The sequence below is a fragment of the Eriocheir sinensis genome, unplaced genomic scaffold (genome assembly GCF_024679095.1).
Source record: "Eriocheir sinensis breed Jianghai 21 unplaced genomic scaffold, ASM2467909v1 Scaffold685, whole genome shotgun sequence".
Lineage (NCBI taxonomy): Eukaryota > Metazoa > Arthropoda > Malacostraca > Decapoda > Varunidae > Eriocheir > Eriocheir sinensis.
Genome location: NW_026112037.1, coordinates 115,001 through 137,804, shown reverse-complemented (window position 1 = coordinate 137,804; position 22,804 = coordinate 115,001). Strand labels below are relative to the sequence as shown.

The 22,804-nt window shown below is 38.1% G+C and overlaps 2 protein-coding genes across 14 annotated transcripts in view; both read right to left on the bottom strand.

The window, feature by feature from the left end:
* LOC126993836 (uncharacterized) overlaps positions 1-15,059 on the bottom strand; it is a 68,904-nt gene extending 53,845 nt beyond the window's left edge. For 2 of the 13 annotated variants that reach the window (XR_007748320.1, XR_007748326.1), the window contains exons 1-2: positions 14,932-15,059; positions 13,933-14,005 (exon numbers count right to left, since the gene is read on the bottom strand). Coding sequence is in view for 7 of the 13 variants with exons in the window: in XM_050852982.1 (XP_050708939.1) it covers positions 14,932-14,944 (13 nt within the window). In the remaining 6 variants the exon portion in view is untranslated. The remainder of the gene's footprint in view (positions 1-13,932; positions 14,006-14,931) is intronic. The other 11 variants (XR_007748316.1, XR_007748322.1, XR_007748319.1 and 8 more) reach the window with 8 other exon arrangements.
* Positions 15,060-19,833: 4,774 nt separating this feature from the next.
* Positions 19,834-22,804, bottom strand: part of LOC126993835 (complement C2-like) — a 47,539-nt gene continuing 44,568 nt past the window's right edge. The window contains exons 13-14 of the mRNA XM_050852975.1: positions 20,688-20,865; positions 19,834-19,947 (exon numbers count right to left, since the gene is read on the bottom strand). The gene's annotated coding sequence lies outside the window, so the exon portion shown is untranslated. The remainder of the gene's footprint in view (positions 19,948-20,687; positions 20,866-22,804) is intronic.

The window sequence follows — 22,804 nt, the reverse complement described above, 5'->3', positions numbered from 1 at the left end:
GTCACTTCCTTCAACTCAATATATTAACTAGAGTTGAAATGCAACGTTTTGGAGCCATCGGATTAATGTAGAATCACTTAGTTTAAGGACAGGCCACTTAGTCTGGACCATGGGGTCTGATTTTCTATGTAAATCTATAAATTTAACCTATCCGAAAGCTATGACGTAATGTTTAAACCTCCGCGTACCCAATCAGCTGTTTTAATCAGCTGATCGATCACCTCAGCGCGTACACTACTGATATATTGTTTCCGGAGTCACCACACTCGTACGGAACATGTTTATTGCATGACTTGACCTGTGACCTAGCATACCGAGACACGGTGATGGATGAGATTCTCTAATATATAAACTTACGAGAAAATAACAAGTTTTTTTCTCTCAGAATGGCAACACCCCCGCCAATAGACTCGATCGCTCGCCATATATAATTCTTCCGCCTCGTCATTTTACTTTTTTTTTCAGCTTTCTCGTCCCCTGCATGCATGATAGTTAATGTTGTACTTAACGGCAACATCAATAAGGGCTGATATCATATTAAGCCGTGCTGGGAAGAGAGAGAGAGAGAGAGAGAGAGAGAGAGAGAGAGAGAGAGAGAGAGAGAGAGAGAGAGATGCTGACTTTAAATGCCGACTTCAAAAATGCGGACTGATTCTGGGCCATGAGTTTATTGACCTTATAACACAAATGCATGCTGACTTGAGGTACGTGTTGATACTCAGCACAAAACTGATTTTCACTGCTGAACTAATTAACTATAAGAGATGAAGAACCCTTAGAATATATATCATTCTAGATCTCTTCCTTTCCTCTATGAAACACATAGGAATGTATAACTATCTCCTATAAGTCACCCTAAGGCCCTTGCTCATGGTACAAGATACAGTAATGTCTTTGATAAACTAAAAGATGGACAATTGTAACCTATATGAGTGATAATATATATTGAACAAGCCCTCTTTCCATTATCTTTGCAGTATTAAGGAATATATATCAAGCTGCTAACTCATCCCTTGCTCATGGTGGAAGGTTCAGTAATATGTCTTTGATAAACTAACTCAAAAGATGGACAATTGTGCCTGATATATATACTGAACAAGACCTCGATCCATTGTCTATGTAGTATTAAGGAATATATAACAAGCTGCTAACTCATCCCTTGCTCATGGTGGAAGGTTCAGTAATATGTCTTTGATAAACTAACTCAAAAGATGGACAATTGTGCCTGATATATATATACTGAACAAGACCTCGATCCATTGTCTATGCAGTATTAAGGAATATATATCAAGCTGCTAACTCATCCCTTGCTCATGGTGGAAGGTTCAGTAATATGTCTTTGATAAACTAACTCAAAAGATGGACAATTGTGCCTGATATATATATACTGAACAAGCCCTCGATCCATTGCCTATGCAGTATTGACGGATAGGTATATCAGTTTCCTAACTCACCCCTGGCTCATGGTATCTTCCTAAGGCATTGCTAGACTTGTTTTTATATGCCAAAGATTGAGTACATTAAGACCTTCTCAAAGTCTTACCCAAGAGTTAGTGCTTGATATAAAACTATGCTCATGATAATTAAGGCTTCACAAATGCTGACACTGCCCATGGGAAGACTTAATGTCAGGTAATTATCAAAACTAACACATAATTAATGGTTTTGATCCCCCAGAAAATAAGGTAGCTACTGGGGGGGTCTGGAAGAGGCTGATCGAGGGTCTGGGGGCTTGAGCTAGGGGGCTTCAGGTAAGAGAAAATACATATAATTAATAGCTTGGACATCAATAATCTAGACCAACCCTTGCTTATGGTAGCTTTCCAAGGCATCGCTTATAGACTTTTTATAATATAGCAAAAATAGAGTACCATCAAGGCTTTCTCAGTCCAATTACTCAAGAATTAGTTCAGTGCTTGTTATAATATTGTTTTCTCGGCCAACCCTTGACAAGGCTATTAAAACTGTTCTTGACAATGCAAGTAATTATCTAACATATACTGGAACCCTTACTAATGTTACATAACAAAGTGGAGACTTAATTGCTGGGGATATTTGATTCAGTTCCATATTAATTGTTTTTGCTCATTGGAAAGGTTAATTAAAATGTTACCGCCAGTATTATGCTAAGACACCTGCTTGGATAGGTTAGGTGACCAATTACTGGGGGCCTGAGGGTCTTAGGGCTGACACAGGAAGGGAAAACACTTATATATAATGTCTTTGACCCCCAGAATAAAGGTAATTGGGAGCTGAGACTGGGGACTTGAGGGGGCTGGGTACATACTGTTTGGGCAGGTAAATCATTCTTCTACATCAATCCTCTGTTATTTTTAAGCTTAAGAACTTTGACTAAAAGCAGCTATGGACCTTCAACTGTAAGGACGTGGCAAATTCTATGAGTCTGAGGCCTCTTCAAGCACTCAAAATCTCTCTTTAAATAGTTTGGGGGAGATAATTCATTCCTTTACATCAAGCGTGTTATTTTTTAAGCTTGAGAACTTTGACTAAAAGCAGTGCTGGACCTTCAACTGTAGAGACATGGCAAATTCTATGTTTGAGGCCTTTTTAAATAGTCAAATCCCTTCTTATATGTTGTTTGAGGAGGTAATTAATTCTCCTATGAACTTACATGGCAAATTCTGAGTGTACGAAGCCTTTCCAAATAGTCAGTCTCTTTAAATACTGTATGGGGAAATAATTGATTCTCCTACATCAACCCTTGCTCAATGTGATGCTTTAAAGCTTGATATCTAGCCAGAACTAAGCTTTCAAGGGTTAAACATGGCAAATTCTGAGTGTACAGGACCTTTCCAAATAGTCAGTCTCTTTAAATACTGTATGGGGAAATAATTGATTCTCCTACATCAACCCTTGCTCAATGTGATGCTTTAAAGCTTGATATCTAGCCAGAACTAAGCTTTCAAGGGTTAAACATGGCAAATTCTGAGTGTACGAAGCCTTTCCAAATAGTCAGTCTCTTTAAATACTGTATGGGGAAATAATTGCTTCTCCTACATCAACCCTTGCTCAATGAAGATCTCACTCACTTTAAAATATTCCACCCCCCAAAATATACATACTGGGATCAGAAATCTATGTGGTTGCAGCTATCCACTGGCTATGAAGGGTAAATTTCACTCACCAAAGGCCGCCGAGTGGCTTAACCCGGTAGCAGGGACGGGCCAAATTTGTGGCTTTACCGTGTAGCAGCGATGGGCCAAATTTGTGCCATGATTTGAACCCCCCAAAATAGATGATACATAAACTTGTCACAAATGCTGATATATATTATTATGAAATGGTTTGCGTGAGTGATGATTTTTTCCCATTTTTCCCGCTCAGAGGGACCATTAAGAAACATGATCCCCGCTGCTACCGGGTTAAAACTACCCACATGCTGTCCAGAAGACCACCTATCAACCCGGACTCTAGATTCTAGGATTAAAGATGAGCTCCGGGAGGGCAGCATGAGCCAATGCAAGATGGCACCACTATAAACACTTGCCTGCACCAGAACGGGCTGGGCCGACCATCAGGCCCCACCGGGAAGAAGCCTTGGGCCGACCATCAGGATCCACTGGGAAGAAGCTTACCGGAGCAATAGGCCATGACGTAAAAAAACAAAAAAAAACCCCAAAAAACAAAAACAAAAAAACAAAACAAAACATATTTGACAAGGCTTTCAGGGGAGTTACAGACAAGGGTGCTTTTATGACCCTTCCTCTGTACCATGAACCTAAAAAACACATATTTGACAAGGCTTTCAGGGGAGTTACAGACAGGGGTGCTTTTATGACCCTTCCTCTGTACCATCAACCTAAAAAAACATCATTGAGAACCCAATTACTGACCTTTTTAGCCTTGGAAATATACAACAGAAAATACAAGACCCAAACAGTCCCCTCAATAAACAGACATACAACTGAAATTTGTGCCATGATATAACCCCCCAAAATAGATGATGCATAATGTGATCACAAATGCTTTGATATATAGTATGAAATGGTTTGTGTGAGTGATGATTTTTTCTTGCTTAGAGGGACCGTTAAGAAACATGACCCCTACCACCACCACCACTGGGTGAAATATGTTAGGTTGCAAATATTTCCACGAGTCACTACATCATTTGAAGGCTTTCCATATACGCTGTGTTGCTAGTATTTCCAAGGGTGGTTTTACGAGCCTTGACACCGTGACAAGGCTAACGTAACAGCCACCCATGACAGCCTGACCCATACCCTTAACAGCCGTGGGAAATTGCCGTCTCGAGATTCCAAAACAACGCCCGCCAGACTCAACGTCATATGGTGGTGAAGATTTTAACGCAGGTACACAAAGACGCAGGGATGGACGCTCAACCTAAGGTCGAGACGTCGGCCGAAGATGTTGACGTAGCGATCCCAGACGCAGGGACGAACGGTCAACTGTGGGGTCAAACATCAGACATCAACCCGTTTTTCAACCTGTACATATCTGCTGCCGAATATGGATGAGGGAAATATATTTTAAACCAATTTATTTTTTTCCTGTTACGTATATTTATTTCATAGAGGTCAGAGTTCACCACCCGTACTGCACGCATGGGTGGGTAAAAGACATGTATATATATAACCGTACGTGTTTGAGGATAATCTCCCTCCATAGTCAGGATTCACACATGACTAGGTTACGTATGGTCATTGTTTAACACTTTCAACTTTTTTCTAGTTATTTATTGAGGTACAAGCCTAACAGAGGTGTCCCCATATAGGCCTGAACCCCTCTCTGATACCTGGCCTGTACTGCTGCTCTCAAATTATGTCAAACTATTTTTTTTAAGGTGAAGGGAGACAGCTCTAGCAGGGAACGGAACCTGACGGAACCACCCTCGCTAGACGCCGATCCGACAGGCTTGTTAGGGTCACCTGGAGCACTGGCAGCTTACAGAATGGGTTAGTCGTTAGGATACTCAAGCCAGCAGTGTGGGTTAGTGTGCAGCAGAAATGAAATGCGTTCACATGCAAAAGCCATACGTGCTGTTATGGAAGCCAGAGAGAGTCATACGTAAGCAGGAGTAGCTGTTATGAGAAATTTTGCCGTAAGCAGCTGGAGTTGTCATGCAGAGAAGCCGTGGGATTAGTTACGAAGGAAGGCGCAGAATGTGTTGATAGGTACGAAAGCCAGAAGCAGAGAGAGAAGTGTAAATCCATGCGGGTTATGCGAGCAGGAGTTAGTATACAGAAGCCATGCCCTGTTACGACAGCAGACGCAGAACGGGGTGTTATGAATAGCAGAAGCAGAGTGAGTTGTTACAAGGGCATGCAGATGTTATGCCAGTCCCAGGAGTGCAGGAGTTGATACCCGCAGAGTACAGAGTTGTCCTTGGTAGCTGAAATTAAAGGGTTAGTACGGAAATACTCCTAGTACGGAAGTTGTAAGTTATGGACAGCACCAGTAGTAGTAGTAGTAGCTGTTGTAGTAGGGGTTAAGTTATGACACCCCACTACAGACCCTATCATATTACCCCTACATAAATACCCTTCCATCCAGTATCTTAACCTTCAAATATATATCTCAATACATGATTAAATCTATACACAAGCACCAGTAGGAGTTGTTGCAGGAGGTTGTGATTACGACACCCCCACTACAGACCTTTCCCCTACATTCAGTACTTTAACCTTGAAATAAATACAACCAATACACAAAATAAACCCCAATACAATGAATGCACATACACATGCAACTCAGAAACACGCACATTTAAATCAATACCAAGTTTATTGTACGTACTGGGATAGGAAATACCTTATGAAGAAATAACCACAGACTTTGTATATAAACTGACCCAGTGCATAACATTCTTTCCAACAAAACACCATTCTTAGGATATACATATATAAAAAACACAGAAGACGAAAAATCCCAAATACACATTTTAGTATACATGCAACTCAGTAACTCACATAAATCCATACCAAGTTTCTTATACGTGCTGGGATAGAAATACCTTAACCTAAAGAAACACTAAAGGCTGTATAAAAGAGAATACAACAGAATACAACAGAATAAAAGAGAATACAACAGAATACAACAGAATACAACAGAATAAAAAGAATACAACAAGAATACAAATAGAGAATACAACAGAAAAAAAAAATACAACAGAATAAAAGATAATACAACAGAATACAACAGAATAAAAGAGAATACAACAGAATACAACAGAATAAAAGAGAATACAACAGAATAAAAGAGAATACAACAGAATACAACAGAATACAACAGAATAAAAGAGAATACAACAGAATAAAAGATAATACAACAGAATACAACAGAATAAAAGAGAATACAACAGAATACAACAGAATAAAAGAGAATACAAAATAAAACAACAGAATAAAAGAGAATACAACATAATACAACAGAATACAACAGAATAAAAGAGAATACAACAGAATAAAAGAGAATACAACAGAATACAACAGAATAAAAGAGAATACAACAGAATACAACAGAATAAAAGAGAATACAACAGAATACAACAGAATAAAAGAGAATACAACAGAATAAAAGATAATAATCAGAATACAACAGAATAAAAGAGAATACAACAGAATACAACAGAATAAAAGATAATACAACAGAATACAACAGAATAAAAGAGAATACAACAGAATACAACAGAATAAAAGAGAATACAACAGAATACAACAGAATAAAAGAGAATACAACAGAATACAAAAGAATAAAAGAGAATACAACAGAATACAACAGAATAAAAGAGAATACAACAGAATACAACAGAATAAAAGAGAATACAACAGAATACAACAGAATAAAAGAAAATACAACAGAATAAAACAGAATAAAAGAGAATACAACAGAATACAACAGAATAAAAGAGAATACAACAGAATACAACAGAATAAAAGAGAATACAACAGAATACAAGAGAATACAACAGAATAAAAGATAATACAACAGAATACAACAGAATAAAAGAGAATACAACAGAATACAACAGAATAAAAGAGAATACAACAGAATAAAAGAGAATACAAAAGAATACAACAGAATAAAAGAGAATACAACAGAATACAACAGAATAAAAGAGAATACAACAGAATACAACAGAATAAAAGAGAATACAACAGAATACAACAGAATAAAAGAGAATACAACAGAATAAAAGATAATACAACAGAATACAACAGAATAAAAGAGAATACAACAGAATACAACAGAATAAAAGATAATACAACAGAATACAAGAGAATACAACAGAATACAACAGAATAAAAGAGAATACAACAGAATAAAAGATAATACAACAGAATACAACAGAATAAAAGAGAATACAACAGAATACAACAGAATAAAAGAGAATACAACAGAATACAACAGAATAAAAGAGAATACAACAGAATAAAAGATAATACAACAGAATACAACAGAATAAAAGAGAATACAACAGAATACAACAGAATAAAAGATAATACAACAGAATACAACAGAATAAAAGAGAATACAACAGAATAAAAGAGAATACAACAGAATACAACAGAATAAAAGAGAATACAACAGAATAAAATAGAATACAACAGAATAAAAGATAATACAACAGAATACAACAGAATAAAAGAGAATACAACAGAATACAACAGAATAAAAGATAATACAACAGAATACAACAGAATAAAAGAGAATACAACAGAATACAACAGAATAAAAGATAATACAACAGAATACAACAGAATAAAAGAGAATACAACAGAATACAACAGAATACAACAGAATACAACAGAATACAACAGAATACAACAGAATACAACAGAATACAACAGAATAAAAGAGAATACAACAGAATACAACAGAATAAAAGAGAATACAACAGAATACAACAGAATAAAAAAGAATACAACAGAATAAAAGATAATACAACAGAATACAACAGAATAAAAGAGAATACAACAGAATAAAAGAGAATACAACAGAATACAACAGAATAAAAGAGAATACAACAGAATAAAAGAGAATACAACAGAATAAAAGATAATACAACAGAATACAACAGAATAAAAGAGAATACAACAGAATACAACAGAATAAAAGAGAATACAACAGAATACAACAGAATACAACAGAATAAAAGATAATACAACAGAATAAAAGAGAATACAACAGAATACAACAGAATAAAAGATAATACAACAGAATACAACAGAATAAAAGAGAATACAACAGAATACAACAGAATAAAAGAGAATACAACAGAATACAACAGAATAAAAGAGAATACAACAGAATACAACAGAATACAACAGAATAAAAGAGAATACAACAGAATAAAAGAGAATACAACAGAATACAACAGAATAAAAGAGAATACAACAGAATACAACAGAATAAAAGAGAATACAACAGAATACAACAGAATAAAAGAGAATACAACAGAATAAAAGAGAATACAACAGAATACAACAGAATAAAAGAGAATACAACAGAATACAACAGAATAAAAGATAATACAACAGAATACAACAGAATAAAAGAGAATACAATAGAATACAACAGAATAAAAGATAATACAACAGAATACAACAGAATAAAAGAGAATACAACAGAATACAACAGAATAAAAGAGAATACAACAGAATACAACAGAATAAAAGATAATACAACAGAATACAACAGAATAAAAGATAATACAACAGAATACAACAGAATAAAAGAGAATACAACAGAATAAAAGAGAATACAACAGAATAAAAGAATACAACAGAATACAACAGAATAAAAGATAATACAACAGAATACAACAGAATAAAAGAGAATACAACAGAATACAACAGAATAAAAGAGAATACAACAGAATACAACAGAATAAAAGAGAATACAACAGAATACAATAGAATAAAAGAGAATACAACAGAATACAACAGAATAAAAGAGAATACAACAGAATACAACAGAATAAAAGAGAATACAACAGAATACAACAGAATAAAAGAGAATACAACAGAATACAACAGAATAAAAGAGAATACAACAGAATACAAAAGAATAAAAGAGAATACAACAGAATACAACAGAATAAAAGAGAATACAACAGAATACAACAGAATAAAAGAGAATACAACAGAATACAACAGAATAAAAGAGAATACAACAGAATACAACAGAATAAAAGAGAATACAACAGAATACAAAGAATAGAATACAACAGAATACAACAGAATACAACAGAATAAAAGAGAATACAACAGAATACAACAGAATAAAAGAGAATACAACAGAATACAACAGAATAAAAGATAATACAACAGAATACAACAGAATAAAAGAGAATACAACAGAATACAACAGAATAAAAGAGAATACAACAGAATAAAAGATAATACAACAGAATACAACAGAATAAAAGAGAATACAACAGAATACAACAGAATAAAAGAGAATACAACAGAATACAACAGAATAAAAGAGAATACAACAGAATACAACAGAATAAAAGATAATACAACAGAATACAACAGAATAAAAGAGAATACAACAGAATACAACAGAATAAAAGATAATACAACAGAATAAAAGAGAATACAACAGAATACAACAGAATAAAAGAGAATACAACAGAATAAAAGAGAATACAACAGAATACAACAGAATAATACAACAGAATACAACAGAATAAAAGATAATACAACAGAATACAACAGAATAAAAGATAATACAACAGAATACAACAGAATAAAAGAGAATACAACATAATAAAAGAGAATAAAAGAGAATACAACAGAATACAACAGAATAAAAGAGAATACAACAGAATAAAAGAGAATAAAACAGAATACAACAGAATAAAAGAGAATACAACAGAATAAAAGATAATACAACAGAATACAACAGAATAAAAGAGAATACAACAGAATACAACAGAATAAAAGAGAATACAACAGAATACAACAGAATAAAAGAGAATACAACAGAATAAAAGAGAATACAACAGAATAAAAGATAATACAACAGAATACAACAGAATAAAAGAGAATACAACAGAATACAACAGAATAAAAGAGAATACCAACAGAATACAACAGAATAAAAGAGAATACAACAGAATACAACAGAATAAAAGAGAATACAACAGAATAAAAGAGAATACAACAGAATACAACAGAATAAAAGATAATACAACAGAATACAACAGAATAAAAGAGAATACAACAGAATACAACAGACTAAAAGATAATACAACAGAATACAACAGAATAAAAGAGAATACAACAGAATAAAAGAGAATACAACAGAATACAACAGAATAAAAGATAATACAACAGAATAAAAGAGAATACAACAGAATACAACAGAATACAACAGAATAAAAGAGAATACAACAGAATAAAAGAGAATACAACAGAATACAACAGAATAAAAGAGAATACAACAGAATAAAAGATAATACAACAGAATACAACAGAATAAAAGAGAATACAACAGAATACAACATAATACAACAGAATAAAAGAGAATACAACAGAATACAACAGAGTAAAAGATAATACAACAGAATACAACAGAATAAAAGAGAATACAACAGAATACAACAGAATAAAAGATAATACAACAGAATACAACAGAATAAAAGAGAATACAACAGAATACAACAGAATAAAAGAGAATACAACAGAATAAAAGAGAATACAACAGAATAAAAGATAATACAACAGAATACAACAGAATAAAAGATAATACAACAGAATACAACAGAATAAAAGAGAATACAACAGAATACAACAGAATAAAAGAGAATACAACAGAATACAACAGAATAAAAGATAATACAACAGAATACAACAGAATAAAAGAGAATACAACAGAATAAATGAGAATACAACAGAATACAACAGAATAAAAGAGAATACAACAGAATACAACAGAATACAACAGAATACAACAGAATAAAAGAGAATACAACAGAATAAAAGAGAATACAACAGAATAAAAGAGAATACAACAGAATACAACAGAATACAACAGAATAAAAGATAATACAACAGAATACAACAGAATAAAAGAGAATAAAAGAGAATACAACAGAATACAACAGAATAAAAGAGAATACAACAGAATACAACAGAATAAAAGAGAATACAACAGAATACAACAGAATAAAAGAGAATACAACAGAATACAACAGAATAAAAGAGAATACAACAGAATAAAAGATAATACAACAGAATAAAAGAGAATACAACAGAATAAAAGAGAATACAACAGAATACAACAGAATAAAAGAGAATACAACAGAATACAACAGAATAAAAGAGAATACAACAGAATAAAAGATAATACAACAGAATACAACAGAATAAAAGAGAATACAACAGAATACAAAAGAATAAAAGAGAATACAACAGAATACAACAGAATAAAAGAGAATACAACAGAATAAAAGATAATACAACAGAATACAACAGAATAAAAGAGAATACAACAGAATAAAAGAGAATACAACAGAATAAAAGAGAATACAACAGAATACAACAGAATAAAAGATAATACAACAGAATACAACAGAATAAAAGAGAATGCAACAGAATACAACAGAATAAAAGAGAATACAACAGAATAAAAGAGAATACAACAGAATACAACAGAATAAAAGAGAATACAACAGAATACAACAGAATAAAAGAGAATACAACAGAATACAACAGAATAAAAGAGAATACAACAGAATACAACAGAATAAAAGAGAATACAACAGAATACAACAGAATAAAAGAGAATACAACAGAATACAACAGAATAAAATAGAATACAACAGAATACAACAGAATAAAAGAGAATACAACAGAATAAAAGAGAATACAACAGAATACAACAGAATAAAAGAGAATACAACAGAATAAAAGATAATACAACAGAATACAACAGAATAAAAGAGAATACAACAGAATACAACAGAATAAAAGATAATACAACAGAATACAACAGAATAAAAGAGAATACAACAGAATACAACAGAATAAAAGAGAATACAACAGAATACAACAGAATAAAAGAGAATACAACAGAATACAACAGAATAAAAGAGAATACAACAGAATACAACAGAATAAAAGAGAATACAACAGAATAAAAGAGAATACAACAGAATAAAAGAGAATACAACAGAATAAAAGATAATAGAACAGAATACAAGAGAATAAAAGAGAATACAACAGAATACAACAGAATAAAAGAGAATACAACAGAATAAAAGATAATACAACAGAATACAACAGAATAAAAGAGAATACAACAGAATAAAAGAGAATACAACAGAATAAAAGAGAATACAACAAAATACAACAGAATAAAAGAGAATACAACAGAATACAACAGAATAAAAGAGAATACAACAGAATAAAAGAGAATACAACAGAATAAAAGAGAATACAACAGAATACAACAGAATAAAAGATAATACAACAGAATACAACAGAATATAAGAGAATACAACAGAATAAAAGAGAATACAACAGAATACAACAGAATAAAAGATAATACAACAGAATACAACAGAATAAAAGAGAATACAACAGAATAAAAGAGAATACAACAGAATAAAAGATAATACAACAGAATACAACAGAATACAAGATAATACAACAGAATAAAAGAGAATACAACAGAATACAACAGAATAAAAGAGAATACAACAGAATAAAAGATAATACAACAGAATACAACAGAATAAAAGAGAATACAACAGAATACAACAGAATAAAAGATAATACAACAGAATACAACAGAATAAAAGAGAATACAACAGAATACAACAGAATAAAAGATAATACAACAGAATAAAAGAGAATACAACAGAATACAACAGAATAAAAGAGAATAGGATAGGTAGGGAAGGGATGGAAAGGAAGGCATGGGAAGGGATGGGATGGGAAGAAATGGAGTATGATATTCCCAAACACACACACACACACACATATACACTCACTCACCCACCCAGATACATACATATTCAAAGTGTGTGTGTGTGTGTGTGTGTGTGTGTGTGTGTGTGTGTGTGTGTGTGTGTGTGTGTGTGTGTGTGTTATGCTCCTGAGACTTCCATATAGTTGTGTGTCACTTTCATGAGGTGCTTTTCCTACTAGTGTTTTTAGGGCGAGTCCATTCAAGGCACCTGTGTACCACCCCATACAAGCTCGAAGTCTTGACAAATGTGTGTTTCTTTAGCTTCATGGTACAGAGGAAGGGTCACACTACCACCAGGGTCATAAACTACCCAAGGAGATGCCCCAAACTCCTATGAAAGTCTTGACAAATGTGTGTTTCTTTAGGTTCATGGTACAGAGGAAGGGTCACACTACCTCCAGGGTCATAAAACTACCTAAGGAGATGCCCCAAACTCCTATGAAAGTCTTGACAAATGTGTGTTTCTTTAGCTTCATGGTACAGAGGAAGGGTCACACTACCACCAGGGTCATAAAACTACCCCAGGAAATGCCCACAACTCCTACGAAAGCCTTGTCAAATATGTGTTCTTGGGCGGCGAATGTCTCATAATACGACCCTAAGAGCCACCTTGCCACCAGGGTCTGACCACCAACTGACTCCAAACCAACCCACTCCTCTCTTTGAACCCAGTCATGATTAGGACCACCCTATATATGGCAGGGACTTCACTATTCTGTACAACCGCTCCCACAACATGTCACGCTTGATGGCAGAGTCCCTTTTCATATGACAACTCTGCCCCGCACTGTGACCTGACATTGTACGGAGGGCAGCTGTGAGGCAGGAACTTTCAGGTAGGAGAGAAGACTGAGAGCTGGATATGGAAATAAAAAGACTGAGAATTTTGCACAAAAGGAACAATTGCAGGAAGAAAATTGGTGCAAGAAGATGAACAAGGAAAATAGTTATAAAGTTAACAACACTCACCATTTGATTCCTGTGTGTCCCCTTCATCCTCCTCCTCCTCCTCCTCTTGTTCTTCCTCCTCTTCTTCTTATGTCTGCAAATTAAGTTAGGAATGAGAACTGTATAAACACTGAGTCAGGCAGAAGTATGGGGCCATCCAGTCCCCATTAAAGCTAATGATACATATATGGAAAAAATTAACATCTATATATAGTGAGAGTTATCACCTTCATATCACAGGTAAAACTCCAGAAATACACCCACCAACTACCAGTGACAATGGAGCAGTGCAAAGCCTGCCCCATTTTTACCAAGGCAACCTGACCAAATCTAACCTAACCATTGAGTAAATAGAACGTTAAATGGTAAAAAGCGCTCAAAATAACGGAAAAGATGAATAAAAAGATGAATTAATCTAACCTAACCACATCTGATTTCTGGAAAAACATGCAAATAGTTAGGGATAAATGTCAAAATAATTAGGCTACCCTTTCTTCAATAATCCCTTAATGATAACAGAAATACTCTAGCCTATCACTGCCGCTGCCGATGTCAATGGAGGTGGAATTGGTGGAGTGGACATGGCGGCTGACCCCAATCACTGCTGAGGGTCTAACACCATCATCACCACCACCACCATCAACACTGCCATCACCACCACCACCACCACCATCACTGCCATCACCACCATCACCACCACCACCACCATCACCGCCGTCATCACCACCGCCGTCATCACCACCGCCGTCATCACCACCATCACCACCGCCGTCATTACCACCACCACCATCACCGCCGTCACCACCACCACCACCATCACCACCAACACCTGTCACCACCACCATCATCACCACCACCATCACCGCCGCCATCACCACCGCCGTCACCACCACCAACACCATCACCACCAACACCTGTCGCCACCACCATCACATGAAACGAATTTTCCAATTTTCCCCTCTTTCCACGCCCTGATTTCCTGTCCCTGCACACCAAAATAAGGGCAAGGGATCCACCTACCTTCCCACAGCATGGCGCTTCCGGGCACTTTATAATAACCTGAAAAAACAAGAAAAATAGATCGCTGTGTCGCCACCCTCAACAGACCGCGGGGAAGATGGCGGCCGTGACGTCATCATAGTGTTGGAACTTTAATACACGACAACCTTAGAACTTGACGACGGATAAATAGAGCAAGTTCACGGGTAAAAACACGCTCAAAATAACAGATAAGGGGAGACAAGTAAGATCAGGGTATGCTATTAAGTATTAACGAAAGGAGAAAACGATACACGAAGGGAAAGTTTGCATCAGTAAAGTCTTCAGAACACTTGAACTCGGGGCATAATAACGTGTTTAAGTGTGCAGGGTGACGTGGGTAAGTGTGGAAAAGTGTACAAAAGTGTGCAGAAGGATATGAGAAGCGAGACAGAGCGGGGAAGGTCAAAATATTAATAATTTACTCCTCCTTCTCTCTCTCTCTCTCTCTCTGTCTGTCTGTCTGTCTATCTATCCGTTTATCTGTTTTTCTGTCTCTATCTCTCTGCCTATCTGTCTATATCTATCTATCCATCTATCACTGTGCAATAACCTCAGTATCTATCGGTCTATTAATATTTGTTATCATGCACTAACCTGTGTCTATCTATCTGTCTATATCTATCTATCCGTTTATCTGTTTGTTTATCTCTCTCCATCTCTCTGCCTATCACTGTGAACCAGTCAGCCAGTTAACCACGTTGTCAGTCAGTCAGTCAACCAGTCAGCCAGTTAACCACGTTGTCAGTCAGTCAGTCAACCAGTCAGCCAGTTAACCACGTCGTCAGTCAGTCAGTCAGTCAGTCAATCAGTCAACCAGTCAGCCAGTTAACCACGTCGTCAGTCAGTCAGTCAACCAGTCAGCCAGTTAACCACGTCAAGTCAGTCAGTCAGTCAGTCAGTCAACCAGTCAGCCAGTTAACCACGTCAAGTCAGTCAGTCAGTCAGTCAGCCAGTTAACCACGTCAAGTCAGTCAGTCAGTCAGTCAGTCAGTCAGTCAACCAGTCAGCCAGTTAACCACGTCAAGTCAGTCAGTCAGTCAGTCAGTCAGTCAGTCAACCAGTCAGCCAGTTAACCACGTCAAGTCAGTCAGTCAGTCAGTCAACCAGTCAGCCAGTTAACCACGTCAAGTCAGTCAGTCAGTCAGTCAGTCAGTCAACCAGTCAGCCAGTTAACCACGTCAAGTCAGTCAGTCAGTCAGTCAGTCAACCAGTTAACCACGTCAAGTCAGTCAGTCAGTCAGTCAGTCAGTCAACCAGTCAGCCAGTTAACCACGTCAAGTCAGTCAGTCAGTCAGTCAGTCAACCAGTCAGCCAGTTAACCACGTCAAGTCAGTCAGTCAGTCAGTCAGTCAACCAGTCAGCCAGTTAACCACGTCAAGTCAGTCAGTCAGTCAGTCAGTCAACCAGTCAGCCAGTTAACCACGTCAAGTCAGTCAGTCAGTCAACCAGTTAACCACGTCAAGTCAGTCAGTCAGTCAACCAGTCAGCCAGTTAACCACGTCAAGTCAGTCAGTCAGTCAACCAGTCAGCCAGTTAACCACGTCAAGTCAGTCAGTCAGTCAGTCAGTCAGTCAACCAGTCAGCCAGTTAACCACGTCAAGTCAGTCAGTCAGTCAGTCAGTCAGTCAGCCAGTTAACCACGTCAAGTCAGTCAGTCAGTCAGTCAGTCAGTCAGTCAGTCAGTCAGTCAACCAGTCAGCCAGTTAACCACGTCAAGTCAGTCAGTCAGTCAGTCAGTCAGTCAACCAGTCAGCCAGTTAACCACGTCAAGTCAGTCAGTCAGTCAGTCAGTCAGTCAGCCAGTTAACCACGTCAAGTCAGTCAGTCAGTCAGTCAGTCAGTCAGTCAGTCAGTCAGTCAACCAGTCAGCCAGTTAACCACGTCAAGTCAGTCAGTCAGTCAGTCAGTCAACCAGTCAGCCAGTTAACCACGTCGTCAGTCAGTCAGTCAACCAGTCAGCCAGTTAACCACGTCAAGTCAGTCAGTCAGTCAGTCAGTCAGTCAACCAGTCAGCCAGTTAACCACGTCAAGTCAGTCAGTCAGTCAGTCAGTCAGTCAACCAGTCAGCCAGTTAACCACGTCAAGTCAGTCAGTCAGTCAGTCAGTCAGTCAGTCAGTCAACCAGTTAACCACGTCAAGTCAGTCAAGTCAGTCAGTCAGTCAGTCAGTCAGTCAACCAGTCAGCCAGTTAACCACGTCAAGTCAGTCAGTCAGTCAGTCAGTCAGTCAACCAGTCAGCCAGTTAACCACGTCAAGTCAGTCAGTCAGTCAGTCAGTCAGTCAACCAGTCAGCCAGTTAACCACGTCAAGTCAGTCAGTCAGTCAGTCAGTCAGTCAACCAGTCAGCCAGTTAACCACGTCAAGTCAGTCAGTCAGTCAGTCAGTCAGTCAGTCAGTCAACCAGTTAACCACGTCAAGTCAGTCAAGTCAGTCAGTCAGTCAGTCAGTCAGTCAACCAGTCAGCCAGTTAACCACGTCAAGTCAGTCAGTCAGTCAGTCAGTCAGTCAGTCAACCAGTTAACCACGTCAAGTCAGTCAAGTCAGTCAGTCAGTCAGTCAGTCAGTCAGTCAACCAGTCAGCCAGTTAACCACGTCAAGTCAGTCAGTCAGTCAAATCAGTCAGTCAGTCAAGTCAGTCAGTCAGTCAGGTCAGTCAGTTAGCCAACCACGTCAAGTCAGTCAGTCAGCCAACCAGTTATAACCGCGTCAAGTCAGTCAGTCAGTCAGTCAGTTCTAAATTATCAGAAATATTTTGAGAGCATGAGATGAAGTTCATTATTATTATTATTATTATTATTATTAGTAGTAGTAGTAGTAGTAGTAGTAGTAGTAGTAGTAGTAGTAGTAGTAATAGTAGTACTAGTAGTAGTAGTAGACCTCCAAGCTATGGAGCCCTCCATGATTATGTGTCGGGAAATTAAACATGGGTGGAGGTATCATTTATGTAGTATAAAAAAAAAAAAAAGTAGTAGTAGTAGTAGTAGTAGTAGTAGTAGTAGTAGTAGTAGTAGTAGTAGTAGTAGTAGTAGTAGTAGTAGTAGTAGTAGTAGTAGTAGTAGTAGTAGTAGTAGTAGTAGTAGTAGTAGTAGTAGTATAAGTAGTAGTAGTAGTAGTAGTAGTAGTAGTAGTAGTAGTAGTAGTAGTATAAGTAGTAGTAGTAGTAGTAGTAGTAGTAGTAGTAGTAGTAGTAGTAGGCCTATATAAAATAATAATTAGTGAGCCAAGGGTGATATAATACTTAATAATAATGGTAAATAATTATAACATCAATCAATCAATCGTTCGTGTCCCCAGAACAGCTGACCATATCCGCCCCGGTGACAGATTATCGTACTCGGCGCATGGCAGTATATCCCGGTTTCTGACGCCTAACTATTGCCAAGAAACATCAGGAATCAACCATTTTAACATTAATTATAAGTGCATCTCGTTATTGGGGTCCAGGAGACAGTTTTTTGGGTCGGAAGTCGGTATATAATGAGGCTACGTACGACAATTCCGCCCTTTTTTTTTCAGTCGCGTCTGACCTTAGGCGGGCAAAGGTCACGTCGCCGCTCGCCTTCACATATAGCTGTTATACGTCTGGCCACGGCGCCTGACCTTGACCTTTGACCTCGGAATTAACGATGAGTGTTATATATTGTGTGAAGTGTTATCAGGATGAGAACGACTGGGAGATAATGAAGGTTTTCTCTCTTCTTATCCTCTCGTTTGTTTGTTTGTTGCTCTCTCTCTCTCTTCTTTCATTTGCTTGTTTGTTTGTATTCTCTCTCTCCCTCTCTCTCTCTCTCCCCTTCTTCTTCTTCTTCTACTACTACTACAACAACAGTGCGAACCCCCCCCCCCCCCCTGGCACCCACTTCTACAGCCTCCTTTGCAGTGCCAGTGACCAGGGACAGCAGGTTCACGGATGCCACAAGTGCCTGCCTAAGTGCCGGCCCCTCCACCAGCTCCACCGCCAGGCTCCAGAGTGCCGTCCTGAAGGTGTGGCCCAGGGGGAGGCTGAACTCTGGCCCCAGGGACGCTGAGGGAGTTTGGGTCACCCGTGGGAAGGAGGAGGAGGAGGATTTTATTTATAGTGGTCTATGTTACTATTGCTACCATTTCTTTAAACTTTATTTTGGTGCTGCTACAGCGCTGAAAGGCTTTTTTGAGGTGCGGGCCTCCTGGACAACCCTAGACGGTTAATGGCACAAGCGAATTTTATTTATAGTGACTGCCATGTGACTCTTGCTTGGCCAATGCTTCTAATATTTTTTTCCTTGCTGGCTATAGCGCTGGCAGGCTCTCATGAGGGGCCCCATGGACAACCCCAGGCCGTCAGCGGCACAAGCGAATTGTATTTATAGTGGGTGTCGTTGTGTGTGACTCTTGCTGGGGTTAACGACTCCTTTGTCCCCATAAGCCAGGGTTGACTGAAGGCCGTCTCATATGCCTCCGTGGTCCAGTGGTCACCGTACCTGCTGGCCACTACTCCGTGTGCTGGTTGATAAATGGGTACCTGGGGAAACCTGGGGAAGGTAAACTGTCGTAACCCGGATGTCACACTAGCCGGGGTAATGAGCTCCCTCCCACCACAGGCTCAATGTCACGGAGATGAGCACTGAGGCCATGCGCAGTTATAGTGTATGCCCCCAACTTTACCTTGAGCCGTCTCCTTTGCTGTAGTAAAAAAAATGATTACTCTGGCAAGTCTGAAGCCACGGGACAGTCCACTCACACACCCAGAGAGCGAGGAAACACACACTCGCTAAAACTCATGTCGCAAGCGAGCCTGAAGGGGAAGTTTGAGGGTGGTCATTTCAACACTCACCTCACAGGCACACACCATCCTGCCTCTCTCCCCTTCTCCTCCCAGAAAACATATGAATATAAAAAAAGTTGTTGTGTTGAGGTAAGTGTATTTGTCTTTATACAAAGGAGGATGGACGCCACACAGCAGCCCCTCAGGAGGATGTCGCCTGCTGCTGTCCATGGGAAGGCGTCCTCAGGCACCTGAAATCACAATGCAGAGTGCCACCTTACTCGTCAGCAACAGAGGCAGTGTGCGCTGAAGACACGCTCAACACACACACTCACTAACACAACCACCTCTACCAAAGCCTTGTTGTCACCAGGCTCAAAACACTAGTACCCACCATAGAATTACTAACACAACCACCTCTACCAAAGCCTTGTCAAACTACCACCACACCCCAGAACACTTCCTGCCCATGGTGCCCCACACTGCCTGCCACCCCAGAACACTTCATGACACCTGCACACACTGCCCATGGTGCCCCACACAGCCTGGCACCCCAGAACACTCCCTACTCCAGTGCCCAAGGAATATGAAGGAAAAAAGAGGAAAATTGAAGGAAAATGGAGGGAAAGATGAAAATTGAAGGAAAATGGAGGAAAGAAGAGGAAAGGAAAAAGAGAGAGAGAGAGAGAGAGAGAGAGAGAGAGAGAGAGAGAGAGAGAGACACACACACACTGAAAATGAAGGAAAAAAAGTAAAAGTTTCGGAAAAAGGTGGACAGGCGAGAGAGAGAGAGAGCGAGAGAGAGAGAGAGAGAGAGAGAGAAACACACACAAGGAATATGAAGGAAAAAAAAAAAGAGGACAATTGAAGGAAAATGGAGGAGAGAGAGAGAGAGAGACACACACACACACAAACACACAAAGAGAAAAAAACAAAAATAAATAAATATAAAAGCAAATAAATAAGTACCATAAAGAAAATCCCTAGTTACCCTTGCAATGATGTGTCCCATATGCTTGAATATGTATTGGAGCAGCAGGCGGTTGGCGGTTGGCAGGCGGTTGATCAGCTGGCGCATGGCCTCGGCGCGCTCCCCGGGGTTAGGAATGATCGCTACGTCCTCAAAGTGTGGCATCATGTCCGACGTCAACACTGGCTCCGGCAACTCCCTGCAGAACGGTCATTTGGATTATTATTATTATTATTATTATTATTATTATTATTATTATTATTATTATTATTATTATTATTATTATTATTATAATGTCCGACGGCATCACTGGCTCCGGCAACTCCCTGCAGAACGGTTATTTGGATTACCAAACCTAATCTAACCTTACCTAACCTAATCTAACCTTACCAAACCTTATCTAACCTTACCAAACCTAATATAACCTTACCAAACCTAATCTAACCCTACCTAACCTAATCTAACCTTACCAAACCTAATCTAACCTTACCTAACCTAATATAACCTTGCATAACCTAATCTAACCTTACCTAACCTAATCTAACCTTACCTAACCTAACCTTACCTAACCTAATCTAACCTTACCAAACCTAACCTTACCTAACCTAATCTAACCTTACCAAACCTAATCTAACCTTACCTAACCTAATCTAACCTTACCTAACCTAACCTTACCTAACCTAATCTAACCTTACCAAACCTAATCTAACCTAATCTAACCTTACCAAACCTAATCTAACCTTACCTAACCTAATCTAACCTTACCTAACCTAATCTAACCTTACCTAACCTAATCTAACCCTACCTAACCTAATCTAACCTTACCAAACCTAATCTAACCTTACCTAACCTAATCTAACCTTACCTAATCTAACCTTACCAAACCTTATCTAACCTTACCAAACTTAATCTAACCTTACCAAACCTAATACCCTACCTAACCTAATCTAACCTTACCTAACCTAATCTAATCTAAACTTACACCCACACACACACACACACAAACAGAAACGGCAAAAGAGACACAGAAAAATATAAAAAAAATCACTCATATATATGAGTAAAGGATTCTACAAAGAGTTAAATCACAGACAATCCATGTGCAGATACGACCACAAAATCCGATGTACTTCCTGCCACAGATACGGCCATAAGAACAGACTGTGTAATGTCTACAGTGCATAGGAACATGGCGAGGAAGAAACGGCCGCCGAGTCACTACTAATTAAGGACTGCTTAACAATGGTTCACATAAATGCCCGCTCACCACTAGCTAACACAGATGAGGTGAAACTATTAGTCAGAGAAAGAAGCGTTGATATTCTTTGTGTCAGTGAAACGTGGCTTCTCCCGCACACCCCTGACAGCCACGTCCATATCCCTGGATATCATATGTTCCGTTGTGACAGGGGCCACGGGGGAGGACCTGTGTATATGTTCCAGACAATCTCACCAGCAAAGTGATAACGTGTGACCTTGCTAGGCCTAATGGTATTGAGGACCCAGTGGCGTTCCTGAGGGGGGGGGCGAGGGGGGGCTGTTTGAAATCGCCCCCCGGGCCCCAAAGTGAGGGGGGCCCCAAAATGCGAAATAAACTCTCGTCTATTTTAGGAAATGAGACAGAAAGGGAAAAGATCATCACACAGTCTATCAACTTTGCGGAAGAAGGAAGTAATAATTATGGATTTTCAACAAACAGAAGAATAAGAAAGAAGAAACGTATGGCTGGAGAAGGTACATCAGATGAAGGACTCGACAGGCAAGAGGAATTTAAGCGTGTAGCAAGGGAAATCTTAGATAGGCTTTGTATGGAAATGAAGGAGAGATTTCAGAGGTTGAGAGACCATGTGGAGCACTTTGGATTCCTTCTTCAACCAGAGTTACTTTTAAAATCTATGGACGAGGAGACGCTTCAGAAACACAGTGCAGACTTTGCCTCCTTTTATGACGATGTCCAGGCAATCTCCCTATTCAATGATATAATAGATGCACGTGTAATGTTTTTCAACAGTGAACTACCAAGGCTACCAGTGGATATTTTGAAAAAAATCAGTAGTTATGGAAAAGATGTTTGCCCCAGTCTTGCAACAGCTATCAGAATTTTACTTACCATTACAACATCTATTGCTTCTTGTGAA